This window comes from Mastigoproctus giganteus, chromosome 10, assembly GCF_048544385.1.
Source record: "Mastigoproctus giganteus isolate SK-2022 chromosome 10, ASM4854438v1, whole genome shotgun sequence".
Taxonomy (NCBI): Eukaryota; Metazoa; Arthropoda; class Arachnida; order Uropygi; family Thelyphonidae; genus Mastigoproctus; species Mastigoproctus giganteus.
The window spans coordinates 24,005,855-24,026,377 of NC_143584.1; the positions used below are offsets into that span (position 1 = coordinate 24,005,855).

Here is a 20,523-nt window from a genome sequence, read left to right on the forward strand (position 1 = left end):
TACTAATGAAGCCACGTTCCATTTCAGTGGTAAGGTGAATTGAAACAACATTTGTATCTGAGGGAATGAGATTCTACATGAAACTGGAATATGAATGGGACAGTATAAAAGTAAACATTTTTGGTGCAATGACCATAAAAAAAAGATTTATGGGTACTTCGTTTTTGCTGGAGAAATTGTGAATGGCATTTCCTACCTTGACATGCTGATCGAGTGGTTGCTGTTGCAGTTGACACAAAATGGAAAACAATTTCATTTTGCCGCAGGATGAGGCTCCACCACATTTCCATAGGGAAGTGCACAAGTCTTTGAATTACAGTTATCCTTATTGTTGGATTGGTCATGCTTACTCTGATGGCAAACCTTTACTTCGTTGGCCACCAGGCCTCATTCCCCTAGATTTTTATCTGTGGAGTTTGTGAAAGATTTGTTGTGTGTGCACTCCCCTTACCTGTCACTTTGCAAGAGTTGTGAAGATGTATCACTGCAGCTACCTCTCAGATCGACAATAATATGCTGGAGAAAGTGTGGCATGAATTTGATTACTGCATTGACATGTTGAAAGTCACACGTGGGGTCCGCCGACCGGGCTAGCCGGGTAGGTAAAGTGCCTGCCTGGCAACCCAAAGGTCACGGGTTTGAATCCCGCCTCAGGCTTGGATCAAAGTACTGCAAAAACCTTGGGAGGTGCATTATGGCCACAGAAGTCGATGCGCCAACAACTACAAAAAAAAAAAAAACGTGGGGTCCATATTGAAGGAATGTAAGGTACTATCAAAGTTGTTGACAGCATTTTGACTAATCCTGTATATTTAATTTAATATTTGGTATTAATATTATTTAGAATTAATGCTGCTTGGATGTATTTTCATTAAAATATTTTCTAATGGTGGCATGTGCTTTCATTTCCTCCTTAATAAAGCCAGGTAGTACTGTTGTACCATCTTCAGCCACAGTGTATGCTCAAGTTGTTCAATCAGAGCTTGTATTGCAGTGGAACAGATTACAGTCATTGGATGTGGACAAGGGAGTTACAATAGAGCCATCTGTTGATGTTTATCAGTGCCCCGGTGCAGCAGCTGTTCATGATATTCAAATGACTCAGTTGTCAACAAAAGATTTTATTCCAATCACTAAGCCAGTTGCAGTCTTTAGGTAAAAAAAAAAGTTTCTTATGAGATGGTGAATTGCAATAAAATTAATATTATTAATGTTCTTATCTGCTTCTCAGTAGAAAAAAAAATATTGTAATAATTTTAATCATTGTTTGATATTGATATGAATACTTGATCATGTTATTAAGGCCATTTCTGGAATAGTTTAGAGAAGTTTGGGTTTGTTAATGCCTCTTGAATCAGGTTTCTAGTTAAGCTGATTTCATATAGGAGGGAGCAGCATTCCCCCTTTAGTTATTCCAGGCTTTTCAGCCCACAAACACACTTCCACAGACATAATACCTAGTGGTACAATATGGTCCAATTCATGATATGCCTAAAAACCAACAACCAATTTGGAACTGCATCTTAATGTAATGATGTGTTAAGAGACCACATCTTGTAAGCATTACATATTTATTTTGTGTCTACAACAGACCTGAAAATTTACTCACTTCATGTTCTTTCAACTTTGATATACAGAAAAATAAGCAAAATGTGAATGCTCAAAAGTAATAAGTTTTATACTTCAAAACAATGTAGCTTACACATGGGCAAAATTAAACCTATCAAAAACTTTTGTATTCATTTACAGAAGTAATGCAAGGCTTTAGATATCTTAAAATACCGTGTAGATGGACTAATAATAAAATAGCAAATGCTTAAGAAAGCAGTACTCACTTTGAATAAATCTGCATGGTTTAATTAAAAAGGGTTGGTTAATATTTAGGATGAATAGTTGAGTTAAAAAGACTAAGGGAGGGACGAAAAAAATATGTTATTTCGGAAATAAGAATAAGTGCAAGGAAGCAAGTGTGTACACATCTAATCCTTGGTTGTTATTAAAGTAAGGAAAAATAGTTGAAATTAAATAATGTAGTGGGCCAGTAGTCATTACGGGGACTTTCGTTGGATTACAACGTCTTCAGTTGGCAATTGAGTGGGTAGAGAATGCGTGCGATATTTAAGAAATTATTTATACTCTCGTGATGCACTTTTTGACATGCGGTAACCTCAACCGCGAGAGGTTCCAAATCGGTGAAAGGTTGAAGGGAAGTTTAGTGTTTAAGACTTTGAGACTGGAATGGTGTCGATACCACTCAATGGCTAGTGCTTCATATTGAAGAATCCTATAGATGGGTTTGAGTTTAATAATAGAAATGGCAGAATCGGTGAGAGGGGTGTGGTTATGGGTTTGAGCATGAGTTGTGAGTTCTGTTACAGTTTGGTTAGTCTTAAGACTGTAGTGGTGGTAGTATGCACGGGTATTAGAGGTTTTGGATGAGCCATATTTTGTAGTAGTGCTTCCAATGTAGCAGGTGTCGCAGTTTGGCTGGCAATTGATAAGGTATATTATATTATTAAGATCGCTGATAGGATATTTATGTGTGTCTCTGTAAGAGCTGAAGAAAGATCAAAGTTTATTGTAAGCGGAAAAGTCAAGAGGAGGTATCAGTATCATTGAATATACGCCGGAACTGTCCTACTAGTTCACTGTGATAGGAGAGGACTATGCGGATGTTTGTATTATTGTTATGTTATGACTGATGACATCCTTGTAATAGGCAATAGAACTAGCATCGACAATCTCTTTTCAAAACTTAATTCTGTACATGACAGGCTTAAATTTACCCTTGAAATTGGACTAAACAACCAGATCAATTTTCTCAACCTCACCATCTACATAACAGGCACAAAACTAAGTTACAAAAATTTTCAGGAAAAATACACATACTGGCAAATACTTACATTTCGCTTCACATCACCCCCTTAACATTAAAAAAGCCGTCTTATACAACCAAATCTACAACGCTCTAAAATTTAGCTCTTCACAAAATGACCAATACAATGAAATCCAATATCTCATTGATAAATTCATAGCCAGAGGTGTTACCCCCATTAACTTATCTTACAAACAATTGCCATTGCCAAAAATAAAATTAATAACCCGATTACACATAACAATAATACAAACATCCGCATAGTCCTCTCCTATCACAGTGAACTAGTAGGACAGTTCCGGCGTATATATTGAACAATACTGATATCTCTCGTCTTTTCCACTTACAATAAACTCGGATCTTTCTTCAGCTCTTACAAAGACACACATAAATATCATATCAGCGATCTTAATAATATATACCTTATCAATTGCCAGCCAAACTGCGACGCCTGCTACATTGGAAGCACTACTACAAAATATGGCTCATTCAAAACCTCTAATACTCATACTACCACCACTACAGTCTTACGACTAACCAAACCGTTACAGAACTCACAACTCGCACTCAAACCCATAACCACACCCCTCTCATCGATTCTGCCATTTCTATTATTAAACTCAAATCCAGCTATAGGATTCTTCAATATGAAGCACTAGCCATTGAGTGGTATCGACACCATTCCAATCTCAAAGTCTTAAACACTAAACTTCTCTTCAACCTTTCACCGATTTGGAACCTCTCACGGTTGAGGTTACCGCATGTCAAAAAGTGCATCATGAGAGTATATATTTCTTAAATATCGCACGCGTTCTCTACCCACTCAATTGCCAACTGAAGACGTTGTAATCCAACGAAAGTCCCCGTAATGACTATTGGCCCACTACATTATTTATTTAATTTCAACTATTTTTCCCTACTTTAATGACAACCAAGGATTAGATGTGTACACACCTGCTTCCTTGCACTTATTCTTATTTCCGAAATAACACTATTTTTTTCGTCCATCCCTTAATCTTTTTAACTCAACTATTCATCCTAAATATTAACCAACCCTTTTTAATTAAACCATGCAGATTTATTCAAGGTGAGTACCGCTTTCTTAAGCATTTGCTATTTTATTATTTACAGAAGTATAAATGAATTTGGTTTGAACTCCCAAGTAGTTGCATGTAAAAGTTAGACAAATAATCATATGTAGTATTTATAAAATCAATATAATGAAATTTTTTATTTCATTACAAAATAAAGGTATGTGTTTGTCACATTTACAGGTTTTTCTTTCAATTTGCAGATTATCCGGAGTCTGGCTTACCCAGGCAAATTTATATCCAGTTCACCCAGGATAATTGGGTGTCTACTGTATTTCTTATTCCTCCTCAATGTCTTTAAGAACTTGGCATGGCCATTTTTGAACATCTCTCACTAATATTTTATTTATTTATTTTTTTTACTTATCAGCAGCACTATATGGATGCTAAAAAAATAAAATTATTTTTATCCTATAATCAGTTTTTGATAGGGGGTGACTCTGTGGAGTGAATTTCTTCATGAAATTTTGGAGTTTTGTAAACATTTAAAACTTTACATGAATGCTTTTAAATATAAATTTCTTATTTTAATTTGGTTTCATCAACTTCTGGATCTGAATTCCACAGAATTTCTGCTACTTTGGTCTTTTGAAATGCCAAATCGGACATCTTGAGGCCAACAGGCTTGATCTAACATAGATATAAGTATATACTCCTAAAAGGATTCAAGAAATAGATTTATAACTCATTAGGCAAGTAAATGCCATGTATAAGAATAAGTTACCGTACCTCATTAAATAAAAACTAGTTATTTAACGAAGTGGGAATTATCTCTGTAGGCAATGATGTACACTTCCTTTAGGGAATTATTTAGGAAATGAATGAATGATAAAATGGGATCACCATTGAATCAAAAGTGGGATCACTATCATTTAGTTTAAAAGTAGTTCCAATGTTCTGTGTCAGTTAATATTTTAGGAGTTCTTATTTGAATTTTAATCCTCTTAGTTATCTGACTCTGAATGAATAATTGTGCAGAGAAACTGGTCATGCAAGTGTCTTGCACACTAGCCAATAAATACTGAAAGTAATGTATGTGTACACACTCACATTTTTTCTCACTAACAGAGAGGTATGTGCACACACATACCCCTATGTCTTCCAATTGTGAGTTCATCTGTTTGCTGAAAGATTTCTTGCAGTCAACCAAGAACCTGCCTTTGGAAAAATGACAACTGAGGAAATTGTGGAATTAAATACAAAGAAATAACTCTTCATTTGAAAGTGATAATGAAGAAGTTGAGTTGGAAGTTTGTGAAAAAGTGACAGCTAAGGAGTCTAAGTTTGTCTTCGAAAAATTCATTGATTCCTTGAGAACTCGGACGACAGAAAGACCTAATGAAACACATTGTAGCTCTGAACATTTCTATAAGTAAAATTGATGACAAAACAAAAATTCAGACAAAACTGGATAAGTACTTTGAAAAAAATTTGTTTTAATATATTTTTATTTACATTGTAAAATCTTGTAATATATAAATCACATGTTTTCAATATACTAGATAATTATTGTAAATGAAGCAAATTTTATTTCTCATAATTATTATTAACCTTTACTTTGCTAATCCTGTTTAGGGATTACCCAGATATTTCTGTCTAGGTTATATTTCTGTATATCGTTCATATGCACAAATATATTTCAATATTCCCTTTTTCCTCTAGAGAAAATATTATAATTCTTCAATTTCTTAATGCCAAAATAATTAACTATATGTAGTTCTTATTGTTTGAAGTACCTTAATTTAGCACCGCCCCCAATTTAGTGCGTGTCTGGCGAACAAGTTGGTGGTGCTAAATAGAAGTTTAATTGTGTGTGTGTGAGTGTGTTTTTTTTTTTTTTTTTTTTTCTTAAATGGAATAATCTGCTCTCCTTGCAGATTACCAAATATTAAGAATAAAGCAGTGTATAACACTTAATTTTCTTCTTCTTTATTCATCTCTTTTACTCTTCTGGTTTTCAAAGAACTTCAATTCACATGTATTTTTTGAAATTTACAATCTTCAGAAATTCAAACCCATTAGTGGCAGCGAACTTCACAGGTGCCCCTCAAAAATAATATCCCCACATTAACATTTAATCAATCATTAAAATTCTGAAATTTTTTTTACCTCCCTAAATATAGCTAAACTTTTACTGCAATAGATTCTGGAGTGATTTTCTTACAATTTTCTTATAGAAATTGAGTGAGAGTACCTATCAGGTGCCTTGCCACCATTTCTACAACTATTTGAAATTTGCATGAAGAATTGCATGGTATTTGACAAGTACTGATGCTGTTTGTTTTCCGGTTACTTGTTTTTCCTTTCCCACTAGGTCAACAGATATCTACCATTGTATCCTAGTTGAAATATTTATCAATGTTTTCTCAGCATGAAGACAATAATCCAGTATTCTCTGAAAATAGTTGCCACTCAGTGTGAAGCAACATACATGTTGCTGACTTCATGTACTTTTGAGGGTGCCAAATTTGAAATAAATTTTGAAGTAAGCCTGGAAATGGAACTAATAGTGATAAATATACCTAATTTTTTTAAAATAATATTTATATACATAATAAGCAGAAATATATCTGCTTGCACAGTTTGAAATTTCACACACTTAAATGTTTTAAATTAGAAAATGAAAAAAATTGAATAACTGGTGTTTCTATTTTATAGTATGTAATGCATTTTTTATCATTTTCATCCAAATTAATTTTTTTTTTAAAATAAAAGGTGTAAAATAAGCTGCATGTTTTCAAAAATTTGAATAATTTAAAACATTACATACAATAAGTATTGCATTCCATTAAGAAAAGATGAAATATTGGAACTGTTCAAGCAGAATTCAAAAAAATCTCAAATTAATTTTTATTAGTTTTAATCCATTTTCTTTTTAATTTTTTCCAAAATTTTACAAAGAAAATGGACACTTGGCAGAGATGGCCTGCAACCGTTTTTAGATTGTAAAGTGGACCAATCTAATTCATCCCCTTCCTTCTAGAGTTTACTTAAGTAAAGAACTCTTTGCTGTTTTTCTTTGCATCCTTTGCAAATATTTCTCGTAATCTGCCTTTGCCTGCCTGACCTCCTTTGTGACTTGATTACAGACTAGCTTATATCTGCCATAGGCATGCATTTTTCTTCTCTGCCACGAGCCTCATTAATTCATCTGACCACCATTTAGCCCTGAACCTTGAACAGTATTTCTTAGTTGGTATGAAAAGCCTACTAGCATCCAAGATTAAGTACCTGAAGGCTTCCCATTTAGAATTCACCGTTGGTAACATCATCAGTTGATCCCACTGTATAGAATTTAAAAACTGTCTGAGACCACTGTAGTCATCTTTACGAAAACAAAAACCATTCCCTTTATCCTTGATGGTAGTTACATCTTTAAGTTAATCCCACATCAGTACGCTGTGATCACTGTCACCTAGTGGTTCCTTTATCTGCAAATTCTTAATGCAGGAATAATCACTGTTGATAATCAGATCAAGGGTATTACTCCCTCTGGTTGCCCCTCATACATGTTGCTGTAGAAAAAAATCCTCCAATAAATCCACAAAAGTCTTGATGGCTTGCGAGTGACCAATCCACAAGTTCCATTTAACATCTGGAAAGTTACAATCCCTCATTACAAGACATTCTGATTTACTGGCCCATTCTATTTCTCTGTACATTGTACTTATCAGGCCTATAGCATACTCCTCCCGTTTTCCCTTTCCCGGTGTTTGTCACACCAAACAGACTCAACATTGCACCGTTCACCCATGTCAACTGGATGCATTTCCTTAGATTTTGTGTTTCTTAACTGACAGCATAACCCCTCCTTCCTTCCTACCCTGTCTGTACTTTCTGTACACACTGTACTCCCAAAATTCCAATTCTGCACTGCTTATACCTGTGTGACACCATGTCTCTGATATCCCAACAATATCTACCTTTGATGTCTTGATCAGTACTTCAAATTCATCAATTTTATTTACCATACTTCTAGCATTAGTGTACATGCAAGTATGCATGCACTTGTTCTTACTCTTAGTTACTCTAACACAGTCCATGTATTTACTTGTTCCATGATAACTCCCAGCAGCTCTTGAAGTCCCCATCAACTTGCTCTTTAGGCTGCTGTTCATTACAATAGAAGTAGTGCAAGAATCACTTTCGCCTCTGCCTGCTGCTACCGTTAATCTTTTAGTCTGTGAATCCTCCCATTCTAGCAGTTTTGCGCCCCACCTAACAATGCCTCGATAGCATCAGCAAATATTCCTGCATCCTTTATATTTATTAAATTAACAAAAAAGTGAAAATAGTTTTTCTAAGTTGTTTACTCCCTTGTTCTCCACGGGAAAAGGTCAGTTGCAATTGTTATGCCAGTTCAAAGAGTTTTGCTACAGTTTAATCTATTTTGGTGCAATTTTGTCTGAGCTGACGGCTTTTTTTGGAACTTGTCTTTAAATTAATTTAAAGTTTGTTCATATTAAATCTCATCTAGCAGTGTTATGGCAAAAAACATAAAAGGACCTAATCAAGCCTGGAAATTAAACTTAAAATTATACAAGAGGCTGATAGGATGAAATGAAGCAAAACGGATATTGCAGAGGAAAGGTCTATATGCTCTCTTGACAGCATATAGAGCCTGGGACAATTTGAAGGAGCATATGGATTTTATTGGCAAATATGAGTTTGTGAAGGTGGCTGATGAAGTTTCTACCACAGCAACACAACTTGCTGTTGATTACCAAGCAAAACCATGATGTTTTTGTTACCAGTGACAGTGAAAGTGAAGAAACATACACTGCCATCTAAAAAAGATGCCCAAAATGCATTGAGCCTAATCGATGATTGTGTTGGCCTGCAGTAATGTTCATAAAGAAAAAACTATTGCATTTGATAGTCTGTGCTGTAGTTAAAAATGAGTATAGGACAAAAACTGTGCAAAGAACATCGAATTCTTTCTTTAAATTAGATTAATTTATCAAAAAGTTAATGGTTTGTATGTCTCCTTTTATGTTAAGATTGTAATTCTTTTTTACTTTATACTAAAGCATTGTATATATCATAATATATACTATATATTATGATATATACAATTAATGAAATTGTATTAACGAAAATATTTTCATTTTCGTTAATTGCTTTTCTCATAGTTTATCTTAGAAATAAAATAAAATCTTTAAAAAATGTTATTCCTATTACTGTATTGTTAGACAAGGCTTTTGTTTTTATTTTATTTTATTAATCTAAATTAATCTGTTTATTTATTTATTTATTTATTTTTGATATTATTATTGTTTATTATTATTCTTAGATATATAGATATCTAAAATATCCTTAGATGCCAAAAAAAAAAAAAAACCAGTAAAATTTTGACACTTTTGGTGGACCTCGTGACTACAAACCTTGTTATTTTTTTATTTTTTATTTTTTTAGTTGGACAGTAAATGGTTGTTGGCTGGTGGCGGCACGTGTTCAGACTGTTTTGAAAGAGAGAGCGGGAATTATAGAAGCCAATTCAGAAGAACAGTCCCCATGGAAGTATCTGTAGAAGAGGCATGCAGCAGAAACAGTACGTCTATGAGACAGCGAGTGGAGAGACTCTGTTAGAGATGAATCATTAATTAACCTAACTGCCCTCTTCTGAGTGGACTCAAGAAGCCTGAGGATGTGGAAACAGTATTCCATGGCAGGGCGGATTTGCGATTTATACAGAGTGAGCAGCTGTTTGGAAGAAAAGTAATGCAGAGGAAGCAATATTTGTAATATGCTTGTGCCAAGAGAGATTAGAAGTCAGGTTAATCCCCAAAAGAGATATCATTTTGCCTAGAAATCGGAGTGTCACTAAAGATAAGCATAGGAGCAGAAGAATCCTTTTTGTGAGATATAAGACAAGACTGAGTTTTAGAAGGGTTGAAATCAACTAAGTTGTCTTTGCCCCACTGGAGAATTACCTAAAGATCGGCATTTAAGGAATTGGTAGCAGATTTTCGAGAAATTGAAGCTGATTGAACAGGGCAAGGTTTCTCAAAATGGAAAGTGGAATGCAATGTGCTATCATCGGCAAAACTATGGATAGGATTTCAAGTCAATGGAAGAAGGTCATTAATATACAAGAGGAAAAGAGTGGGGGAAAGAACTGAACCTTGGGGGACACCGGCATTAGTGGAGTCGTTAGAAGACAGAGAGCCATCTACCATGACCCTCAGTGAGTGATCCGAGAGAAAACTGGATAACCAATTACTAAAAACAGTTGGCAAACCATAAGATGGAAGCTTGTTTAGAAGGCCTTTATGCCAAACATGATCGAAAGCCTTTGAGATGTTAAGAGCAACTACTTGGGTTTCACCGAACTTTTCCATTGAATTAGTCCATAAATGGGTAACATAAGTCAATATATCACTATTGGATCGACACTGACGGAATCCATACTGGCGATCGTTGATCAGATGGAAGGTTTCTAGGTAGTTTAAGAGTTGGCGGTTAATTGATTTCTCCATTACTTTAGAAAGAGTAGAAGTAATTGCAATGGGAGGATAATTGGATGGTAGGGATTTGTCACCCTTTTTAGGAACTGGCTGGATATGAGCAAATTTCCAAGCAGAAGGAAAAACACCTTTGGAATAAGAAAGTGAAAAAAAGGCGGCAAAGAATAGGAGTAAGTTCAGGAGCACAGGTTTTGAGAACAAGTGGAGAAATACCATCAGGACCTGGAGCTTTCTTAGCATCAAGATTCGTCAAAATCCTTCTGACATCCTTTTGACGGAAGACCACAGGAGGCATTGAATGGAGCGTGTTGGGAATGGTGGGAGGTGTTTTACCAAGATCATTAATACATGAGTTGGAAGAAAAATGGGACGCTAGCAGGTCAGCTTTATTCTTGGCTGAGGTGACAACAGAACCATCTGGTTTGGACAGAGGTGGTAGCAGAGATGGGCAAAAGTTGCGGCCAATAGCTTTGGCAAGGGACCGGAATGCTCGGCTACCATTAGGGCAAGAAGCAAGTTTTCTACTCTTAGCCTGTTCAAACTCTAGTTTGGACTGATTAATAACTGCTTTACAGTTGTTGCGAGCATCAAAATGAAAATGAAAATCAGCAGAAAATGAAACTGAAGAATTAGAAACAAGCCAATTATGATATGCAACATTCTTCTCTTGAACAGCCTTAGCACATTTATTGGAAAACCAGGGTTTAGATAAAGGACGAGATTTTAAAGTGGAGTGTGGGATAAAGGATTCCATTCCTGCAAGAATAATTTCACTGGCATGATCGGAGCAAACGTTGCATCAGAAGTTTTGAAACAGTAATCCGACCAAGGAAAAGAAGAAAAGAAATCTCACAGGTCATCCCATTTTGCATTCTTGTAATGCCAAACAACACAAGTTTGGGAATAGCCATGAGATAAGGGCTCCATTGGAGAAGAAACAATCACCAAGTTGTGATCTGAAGTGCCTAAAGGACCTCTCACTTCGACCGTGTACTTAGAAGGGTTGTTTGTGAGAAAAAGATCAATCGTGTTGGCTGTATGATTAGGATTGTCCGGTATTCTTGTAGGTAAATGAACAATCTGTGCAAGGTCATTAGTAATTGCAAAAACCTCAGCATCTCGACCAGCTGGGTCGGTGTGACTAGAAAACGTAAGCCAGCTGGAGTTGTGAACATTTAAAATCACCAAGGAAAATTACCTCACTGTTAGGAAAGTTGGACTGGAGAAAGTCAAGTTGCAAAGAGAGGAAGTCAAAGAGCTCCAAGTGATTAGTGGAGTTGGGAGAACGGTAGAGACAACAGATGAATTTTATACAATGAGGTAGAGAGATTTTAAGCCAAAGAAGATCAAAGAGAGGAGATTCCAAATTGCCAAGTCTCTGACAGGAAATATCAGAACGGACATATGCACAAGTACCACCTTTGAGGCGAAAGGAATCATACAGTGAATAATTTGGGCATCTGAGATGAGCAGTAGTTGAATCAACTGATAACTGAGATTCTGTCAGAAAAGTACATGGGGTTTGGCAGACTGCAAGTGGAAATGGACATCGTTAAGATTAGAATTGAGATCACATATATTTGTGAAATGAATTAGGAAGTGCTTGGGAGGTTTAGATCTTTTCGCAGATAAGCTTGCTCTATTAATTTGACAATTCATGGTGTATTCAATGGTAAGAAAAAGTGGGTGGGACATGCTGTATGAAGTAATGAAATTTTTGGATATGGCATACATTTGGTAAGAATATACCCAGATCCTTGACATAACATGGCCTCGAAAATGCTCCCCACATACACACTACTCGGACTCCCTCCAGTCACTATCTGGCAGAGTAGAGGTAGCAAGATTATACACTAGTTGATCCGGAAGCCTCCTAGAGAGTTATCAATAGGTTCGGTCTGGTACTAACTAGCGGCCAGCCTGCGAACACCGTTTTAAAGCTGTACCCTCGAAATGTAAGGAATATTGGATCTCACCACGATATTCATCATAACCTTAAAAGTCATCAATCATACTGCATGATGGAAGAGATAGGGAAGGGTTGACCGGAACTTAGCTCTAGAGACTAAACATGGGTTCCACCACTTCAAACCTCCAATAAGCAAAGTGGTGGTATTGTGCCGGTTGATGAGAGTCATCTACCACCTAGTACTGCTTGGTGACATAGAGGGACGGCATTCCTCCATGTGGTGTGGGCGCCACACCTCGACCCCTGCTTACGTTGGTTCACACCTTGGTGGTCACCCACCATGTACTTGTGCATGGAGGTTATACACAGGATTACTAACAGTCCCACCATCATGAAGGTGCAAGCAGAGGATTTGGCTGGCACAGACCGTCCGGACTTCGCCGAAATTGACTTGAGTGTCACCCGAATATCAATTCCATCAGCGTTTTAGACTCCCAGGTAGCAAGTGCAGCTTGTCTGGCATATCTGAGAGAATGTCTGTGACAACCTCAAGGACTACAAAACGTGAAAATTTCGGTCTCCTGAACTTTGTATTAACGAGATTTTGTGTGTGTATGTATATATATATATATATATATATTTTTTTTTTTTTTTTTTCCCTCGATAAATCCATATATGTATTTTGATGAATAGAATTTTTGTAAAATATTACAAATATTTATAACTTCTTGCATATTTGCTACATATAATTGGATACTTTATCTGTTAGCTTTGAATTCGCTGGTAATGAACCTCTTGAAATGGAAGAAGTAAATGTTACTGAGGTGTTAGCACAGAACAGTGGACAATGTCAAGCCATTTTTATGTGGTGGGACCTCAAAATGGATTCTGAAGGAGAAATAATTTTAAGTTGTGCTCCATCTTGGATACATCCTGACCCTCAGAACATGCAGGTAGTAATGAGAATGTTAAGTTTTTATATTAATGTTTGAAAGATTTTTATTTTGTAAAATTATAGATTTATAAATTATTTATTGATGTTTATGTATTTTATGCCATATAACATGAATACTGTTGAAGGTGATATAATTCTAACGATACACCATATATTGTAAAGAAAATGCCTTCATTCTGTGTTGATATTTATCATTCTTGAACACATTTTCTTATCATTCTGTTTAAAATTACTTAGCCATCTACTGAATTTTGAAAGTCTATTTAAATATTTTTAACAAAACATTTTTGTTATAATAATATTACTTTGGTTGTTATTTAAAATTAATTAAGTCCATTATTTTGATTTATAGAGTTATAAATTAGTATCTAGTTTAATCAGTAATAACTACCTTTGTAATAGTTTGAAACATTCCTTGAAATATGGATATTTTTATTGTACTTTTTTGATTTCTGTCACTCAGCAAATTGGAGCACTTAGAACAGTATGTGCACATTGCAGCATTGTAATTATATATGTGTGATTTTTGACATGGTAAAGAATAGAAAAAATAAGAATGAAGGGTATATATGTTGAGATGTTTAATGAATGATAATGAATGTGCTTATTAAATCAGTAGTTCTCTAATATTATTCTTGAAAGTTGATAAAGTATTAAGGTGTGATTCTTTTATTTTTAAATGGCCTAAAATGCATTTGTGATATACTCAGTGTTTATTATTGGAAACTTGAGGCTTATTGTTTTTTGTATAAAATGGGCTGATTAATCTCTTTCTGGAATTTCCAAGTGTTATTTATAAAAATAACATGGAGTGAATACCCTTGCACTATTTTTAAATAGTGCAAGGGTATATTCATGAATTCAAATACCTAAGTGGACAATGAAAATCAATAGCTCTTCAGTTAAACTCTTTGTTACTGATATTAGCATTAGCATTAGCATTAGTAGAGGCATTTGATGCAAGAAAGCAAGCTTATGCAGCATCAGCCAAAAAAAAAAAAAAAAAAAAAAAAAAAAACCCACTTCCACTTCACCCCTCTGTTCGTTCAAAATACCTGTCCAGCTGAGCCTTAAACTTATTTAGGCTATCAACCTCCACCACAAGGGATGGGAGTCTGTTCCACAAACCAACCACCCGCTGGCTAAAGGCAAATTTCCGCACGTCTATCCTACATCTGTCTTTCCTCAATTTGAATTTATGCCCTCTCAGGTGATTTTTCTGAGCTAGAGGACATTTGATCGTAGAAATGTCCAAATGTTTAGCTGAAGAGCTATTGATTTTCACTGCTGTATTTGTTTAACTATTGCAATATATACTTTACATATTGGCATCTCTGATATTGTTTTTATAGTATTTGTAACAGAAAAATTCTTTGCATGCCCAAAAAAAAAAGTTTTTTTTTTGACATATTTTTTTTCTGTCTTTTTTTTTTTTTTTTTTTTTTTGTGTTAATGCTTTTTTGAACAGTAATGCTTTAATTAGTTGTTTTAATGCTTCTTGAGGATATTTTTCCAACCTTGCATGGAATAATCCAAATGTTGCAGCAATAAAATAATGCCTATTGTTTTTGCATAGGCCATGGTAATAAAACCAATATATTTTTTTCATGAAAATCAGGTGTTATTTTGCATATGTGTAGTCTTGCATTAACCACATTTACACCTTTTCCTTTCAGGATTAAAAGAAGGAGAAAAGCAGAGTTTTAAACTTTATTTAAACATTTTAGAAGTTAAATATCAGTTATTTTATGAATTATTTTTAAAAATAGATACATTTTTAAAAAAATCATTTTCAACTAACTGATGACAAACTTGTCCATGTATTTCTGTAATTTGCTGCATAACTAAATAAGTGAATTATCCAGGTTTTTGTAAATGACTCAGTCAGTTTCCTCTTTCATTCACACTGATATGACAGGGGGTATGAAAAGTTTGTGGCCTGAGTATGAGAGTAGTGGTACAGCATTAAAAATTTCTGAACTTAATAACATTATAACATTTCAAACAGTAACCCACCTAATATCATGCAGTCTCAATAATGTCTTCTTTTTTTTTTTTTTTTAATTACAGGTCCTGAAGTCAAGAAAGTTGTGTGGATAAGGAAAGATGGACAAAATCAGTCACCAAATATTTAGGAAAAAGGGATTATGCCAAAAAGCATGATGATATGGTTACAACATTGTGGGAGGATGCTCCTTCCTATTCTATGGTTCAGAAGTGGGCAGCAGAATTTAAACAAAAGAGGATTACCCACACTGTGGAAGACCTGCAACCTCCATCACTCCAGAAGTTGTTGATAGTGTGTGTGATCTGGTGTTGGGTGACAGTTTGGTACATTTCCACCATCTTGGGCATCTTATCTAATTAACAGAGGCTCTTGCTATGAAAAAAGGTGTTAACATGATGGGTCCCAAAGTTATTGACAGCAAATCAAAAATGCACAAGAGTTGTCAAGTAAAGTGAACATTTGCATCATTTTCAAGCAGATCCAGCATATTTCCTTGCAAGGTTTGTGACCATGGATGAGACATGGTTCAATCACTTTCAGTCAGAGACAAAGGTGCAGTCCAAACAGTGGAAACACAACTCTTTTTCCCCCTCCAAAGAAAGCCAAGTTGATTCCTTCTGCTGGAAAGGTGATAGCATTAATTTTTTTTGGGATGCTGATGGAGTAATTACTACTGGATTACCTTCAGAAAGGGCAGACAGGCACATATTATGCAGACCTTGTGAGACATTGCATGAACATCAATGACAAGTGCCATGGGAAAACTCAGCAAAGGAGTCTTGTTCCACCAGGAGAACATACCTGCCAAAAGTGTCATTGCTGTAGCTGCACTACATGAGTACACCTTTTAAATTCTAGACAATCTTCTATATTTACCAGATCTAGCACCATCGGAACTTTCACTTATTTCCTAATTTGAAAAAATACCTGGCTGGCATCCATTTTCCCACTGACAGTGATGTCATTGTTGCAGTATATGCATTTCTGGAGGTCCAAGAGAAAACTCTCCCTTCAGCTGAAATTGATGCATTGCAGCATCAGTAGCAAAAGTGTATTGACTCCAAAGGGAACTATGTTGAAAAAAAAAAAAAACATGTTACCAGATTCCTCAAATAAACCCTTCCTACTCAGGCCACAAACTTTTCAGATGCCCCTTGTATCAGTTATGCCAGTGTCATATTTTATATAGGAATTTGTCTGAATACAGTTTATTGTATAATGAATATTTTTATTATATCATATGAATTTGATGAATTTTCATAGTGGAGGGATCATTGGATGCAAGCAGTCTACTACCCACCTAGAACATTGGAAGTTACTAAAGGAGACACCTTTAAATTGCATTCTTTCCATGATGAATATAGCCTCTGGTTTGCAGTGACAAGGTATGTATTTGAGTTTGTAGTGTTTTAAAATTATTGATATTATGTAGGTGGGTGCAGTTATTAGTCACCATTGTTGCAGCTAAAATGGTGTCAGATTTAGCTGTTTATCATATTGATGGACATTTCCTTTCGATGTAAGGGTCACTATGTCTATTTCCCTAGATGGTGGTATACCAGGTGATTCAGAGTTTGTGCAGCCCCAAATGAAAGAGCTAAATTTCTCTCGTTTTGGTAACCATGTGAAATTTTTATGAAACCACATTATTTGCAACACCATATACCTCCGCATGCAGAACAGTGGTTGGTAAGCTACATTTACACAAATTTGTCCATAATGATTCATAATGAAATCATGGTATATATATCCATTCTTCCCTGTCTAAGCATGATTCTAGTCAAACAATACTCTTGTTCAAAATTGTATATGAACTTGGATGTTCAAGGCTGAATTCTGAAAAAAATATCCTGATTCACCAGTAGAAAATAAATTAAGTTTCACTATTAATAACCCACTTTCATGAAACAGATAATGTTCATGGCAAAAAAATTAACTGGATGATCATCGTTGCTAAACAAAGGAAACCTGCAGATATTAATCAACATCTATTGCTGTAGCCTAAAAAAATCACTGAGAACACTTTCATTTCAAATGAGTTTGTTTTATTCAAGTGTGCACAGGTCTCTTAAAAAGTTAGGCTTTCATCTCCATCTAATTCATGGAATGCATGAACTTAGAAAACTTGATAAAGAAAAAAGATACATTATTGCCACTGGCACATTTGAATAGAATTAGCAATTTGGACTGTGTTTTCTTCAGTGATGAATGGTTGGTTCTACTTGAGTGGTTATGTCAATAGTCAGAACAGTAGAGTATATAGTAATGAAAATTCTTGTGTTTTTTTGTTAACCACTCATACATCCTCAAAAAAATTGGAATGTGGTATGCAGTTTCACTTTTTCAAGTGATTGGACTTTTCTTCAAGACACAGTTAACATAAATGTATTATACTGGGATTTAATACACTAGTTTTATTGTTGGTTTAGCAAGACAGAAATGCTGAGATGCATTTTGGTGGTTGTCTTATTTCTGAAAATTTGTATCCCCAAGATTCCCAGATTTTATGTTGCTGGATTATTATTTTTTTTGGACTTGCTGAAAGCCAAAGCCTATAAAAATAATCCCCACATTGGAGGAACTGAATGAAAATATACAGAAGAAATTGTGAACATTGACATGTACTATCAAATATGGTGGGAAGTGTGTGCCTGTATTCAAGAAGGTGAGCATTTTCAACATTTATTTTAATTTTTTATAATTACTTATCATTATAGTTATTTTACCTGATTATATAATCTGATAGTAAAATAATTGATAAATTTTAATTACTTAAATTTTGGTTGCATAAATTTTGAATTGCCCAGTATAATGAGTGTCATGTAACAAACTTGTAAGGTATAATATTTTGCTTCAGCTATGCATACCTTCCTTCTTACAAAGAAAAAAAAAATAATAATTAAACAGATAGTCTTGTTTAAGTTAATACAAATGAAAGTAATTTTCTTCCTTCCCACATTTCTTGAATTGTATTCCTCACAAAGTTTACAGTTCATACTGATAAACAATGTAATCATAATATTCAAAATGCTGTTTGCCATAAACATTATAAAAAATAAAAAATGCTTCTAGCATATTCTTGCATTGTTAGTAGTTCTATGCTGTTTCAAGTGTTGTGGAGCATGTTTGTTCTGACAGATATTTATATCTTTGCTTCTGATAGATATTATTAATTTTCCATGAATAAATGACTTCTACCTCATTTATCCAAAATAAAAAATAATAAAAAAAAATATATATATATACAGTCTATTCCGGTTATTTGGGACACATCGGGACTTGTGCATTTTGGCCCAATTAAGCAGCTGCCCCAATTATCCGAAGTTTCACGTAAATAGTTAAAAATACAATGTACCCCCCCCCCCCTTTACAATCAGTTCACTGTACAATCAAATCACGTTACGACGAACTCACCATAGTAAAGTACCGTTCATTATACGATGTGTAGTAAGCGCCGGTCATTGTGATCACGTTTGTGAATTGAATTTTAATTCTATTAAACAGCTATCCTAATTAGCGAAAATAGGAGGAATATTATCCACAGGCTATAAAAGTAAAGAGATATTAAGCACAAATTTACCCTTTATTACCTTACCAATTAAAAAATTAAATGATACGTGAAATTCGGAAGAATATACGCGATAATCGGAATAATTAATACGTACTGTAATATGTACATACTAACTAAACTAGTTGACATTTCTGTTCACTGACATTTGTGGGTGGGGGTTAAAATTTAAAACAGTAAAAAGATAAGCAATCAATAACAAAAAACACGGCACACACAAATTGCAAGTAACACAATATGCGCAAGTGAGAACGGAGTAACGAGTTACAAAGCTTTAAAAATAGGAATGAAGAGAAGATCTGAAAATTAATTTTTTTATATGATTGAAGATTCCATGGAAGTGTAAACACATTTTACCATAACAACCCACAGAATTCCAGCTGTCGGTATTATCACAAATTCAATAAGATCGAGTTTACTATTGCGTTTATGATAGATTGCACTAACAGAAAAGCCCAATAAACAGGTGACTGCTAATTGGTTTATGGTTGTGACCTCCAGAAATCCGACCGAACTACGTGGTACGGTCAGAGACAATCGTAGGGTAATCTCCAGTGCTGCGGTCTCCTGCCCCGATTAAACAGCATTTTGTCCCAATTAAGCGAAGTAAACCCTGGCTATTTTCTCAATTGGGTTCTGTTTTTTAAGATTTGTCCCAAATAAACAGCTGCCCTGAATAACCAGTGGCCCAAATAACCGGAATCCACTGTATATATATATATATATAAATATCATAAAGTTCTTTCAAATGAAATTGCTTAAAAAGAAACTAGTCAGAAGGATTATGAGGAATTGTTTCAGAATTGATCTGAGGACAATAATATAATCTTTTATTTTTGTTAGTATGGAGAAGTCTGTTTTTTACAGTGCAGTATCATCTTATATTACTGTGTAAATATTTTTAATTGAGGTTATGTAGTTTTATATATATTAAACATTTTTTATTTAAAAAAATATGTTCTTTTTAAAATTCTAAAATTGAGTTAAATTATAGCATACAGACAAAGGTAGGTAAAATTTAGGAATAAATCTCACTGGGTGTTCTGGTTGCACAGATGAGAGAAAATTCATTGTCCAAAGGGTTAATAATTCATAGTGCACAAATGTATGGGGGGCATCCAGTACTTTCAGAATTATGCTTTAAAAAAAAATTAATTAATTAATCAAATGATTATTATATATACCCATCCATCTGTTTGTATTTTGATTAAGCATAATATCAGTGCTTTCACTTGTGTAGTTACAAAATAGTTAGCAACCATACTAAAATTTTAGTGACTGCTAACCATTCCTTTTTTTTCATTTTATGAATTGTTGCTGAACTTTTGATGTTGTCTTTTGATGTTTTATTCAGCATACCATTTTGGTGTCCTTTTTAAATAAGGTGTGATCAAAAAGTTTGGGGGGCTGACTTTGTTCTCTCAAATTGCAGCATTGTAGCAGGTTGTGACATCACAATTTCAGTGACCCATCTAGATACAGTAACACTTGAATTGCCCATTTGTCTACAGTCACTCTGAATTAGTCACGTTCAATATGTTTTATGTCTTTATTTTATCTTTTTCTTAGCATTTTAAATAAATGCTTTTCACTAACAGCAAATTTACATCAAATTATTTTCAAATTAAGGAAAAGTACATCAAAAATGCA

At 34.6% G+C, this 20,523-nt stretch overlaps 1 protein-coding gene across 2 annotated transcripts in view; it reads left to right on the top strand.

Moving 5' to 3' along the window:
- The window catches only part of Art7 (arginine methyltransferase 7), a 99,154-nt gene that overhangs the window by 43,904 nt on the left and 34,727 nt on the right, over positions 1 to 20,523 (top strand). For both annotated transcript variants that reach the window (XM_090383852.1, XM_090383851.1), the window contains exons 6-8: positions 923 to 1,155; positions 13,112 to 13,295; positions 16,569 to 16,690. In XM_090383852.1, the coding sequence (XP_090239978.1) occupies positions 923 to 1,155; positions 13,112 to 13,295; positions 16,569 to 16,690 (539 nt within the window). The remainder of the gene's footprint in view (positions 1 to 922; positions 1,156 to 13,111; positions 13,296 to 16,568; positions 16,691 to 20,523) is intronic.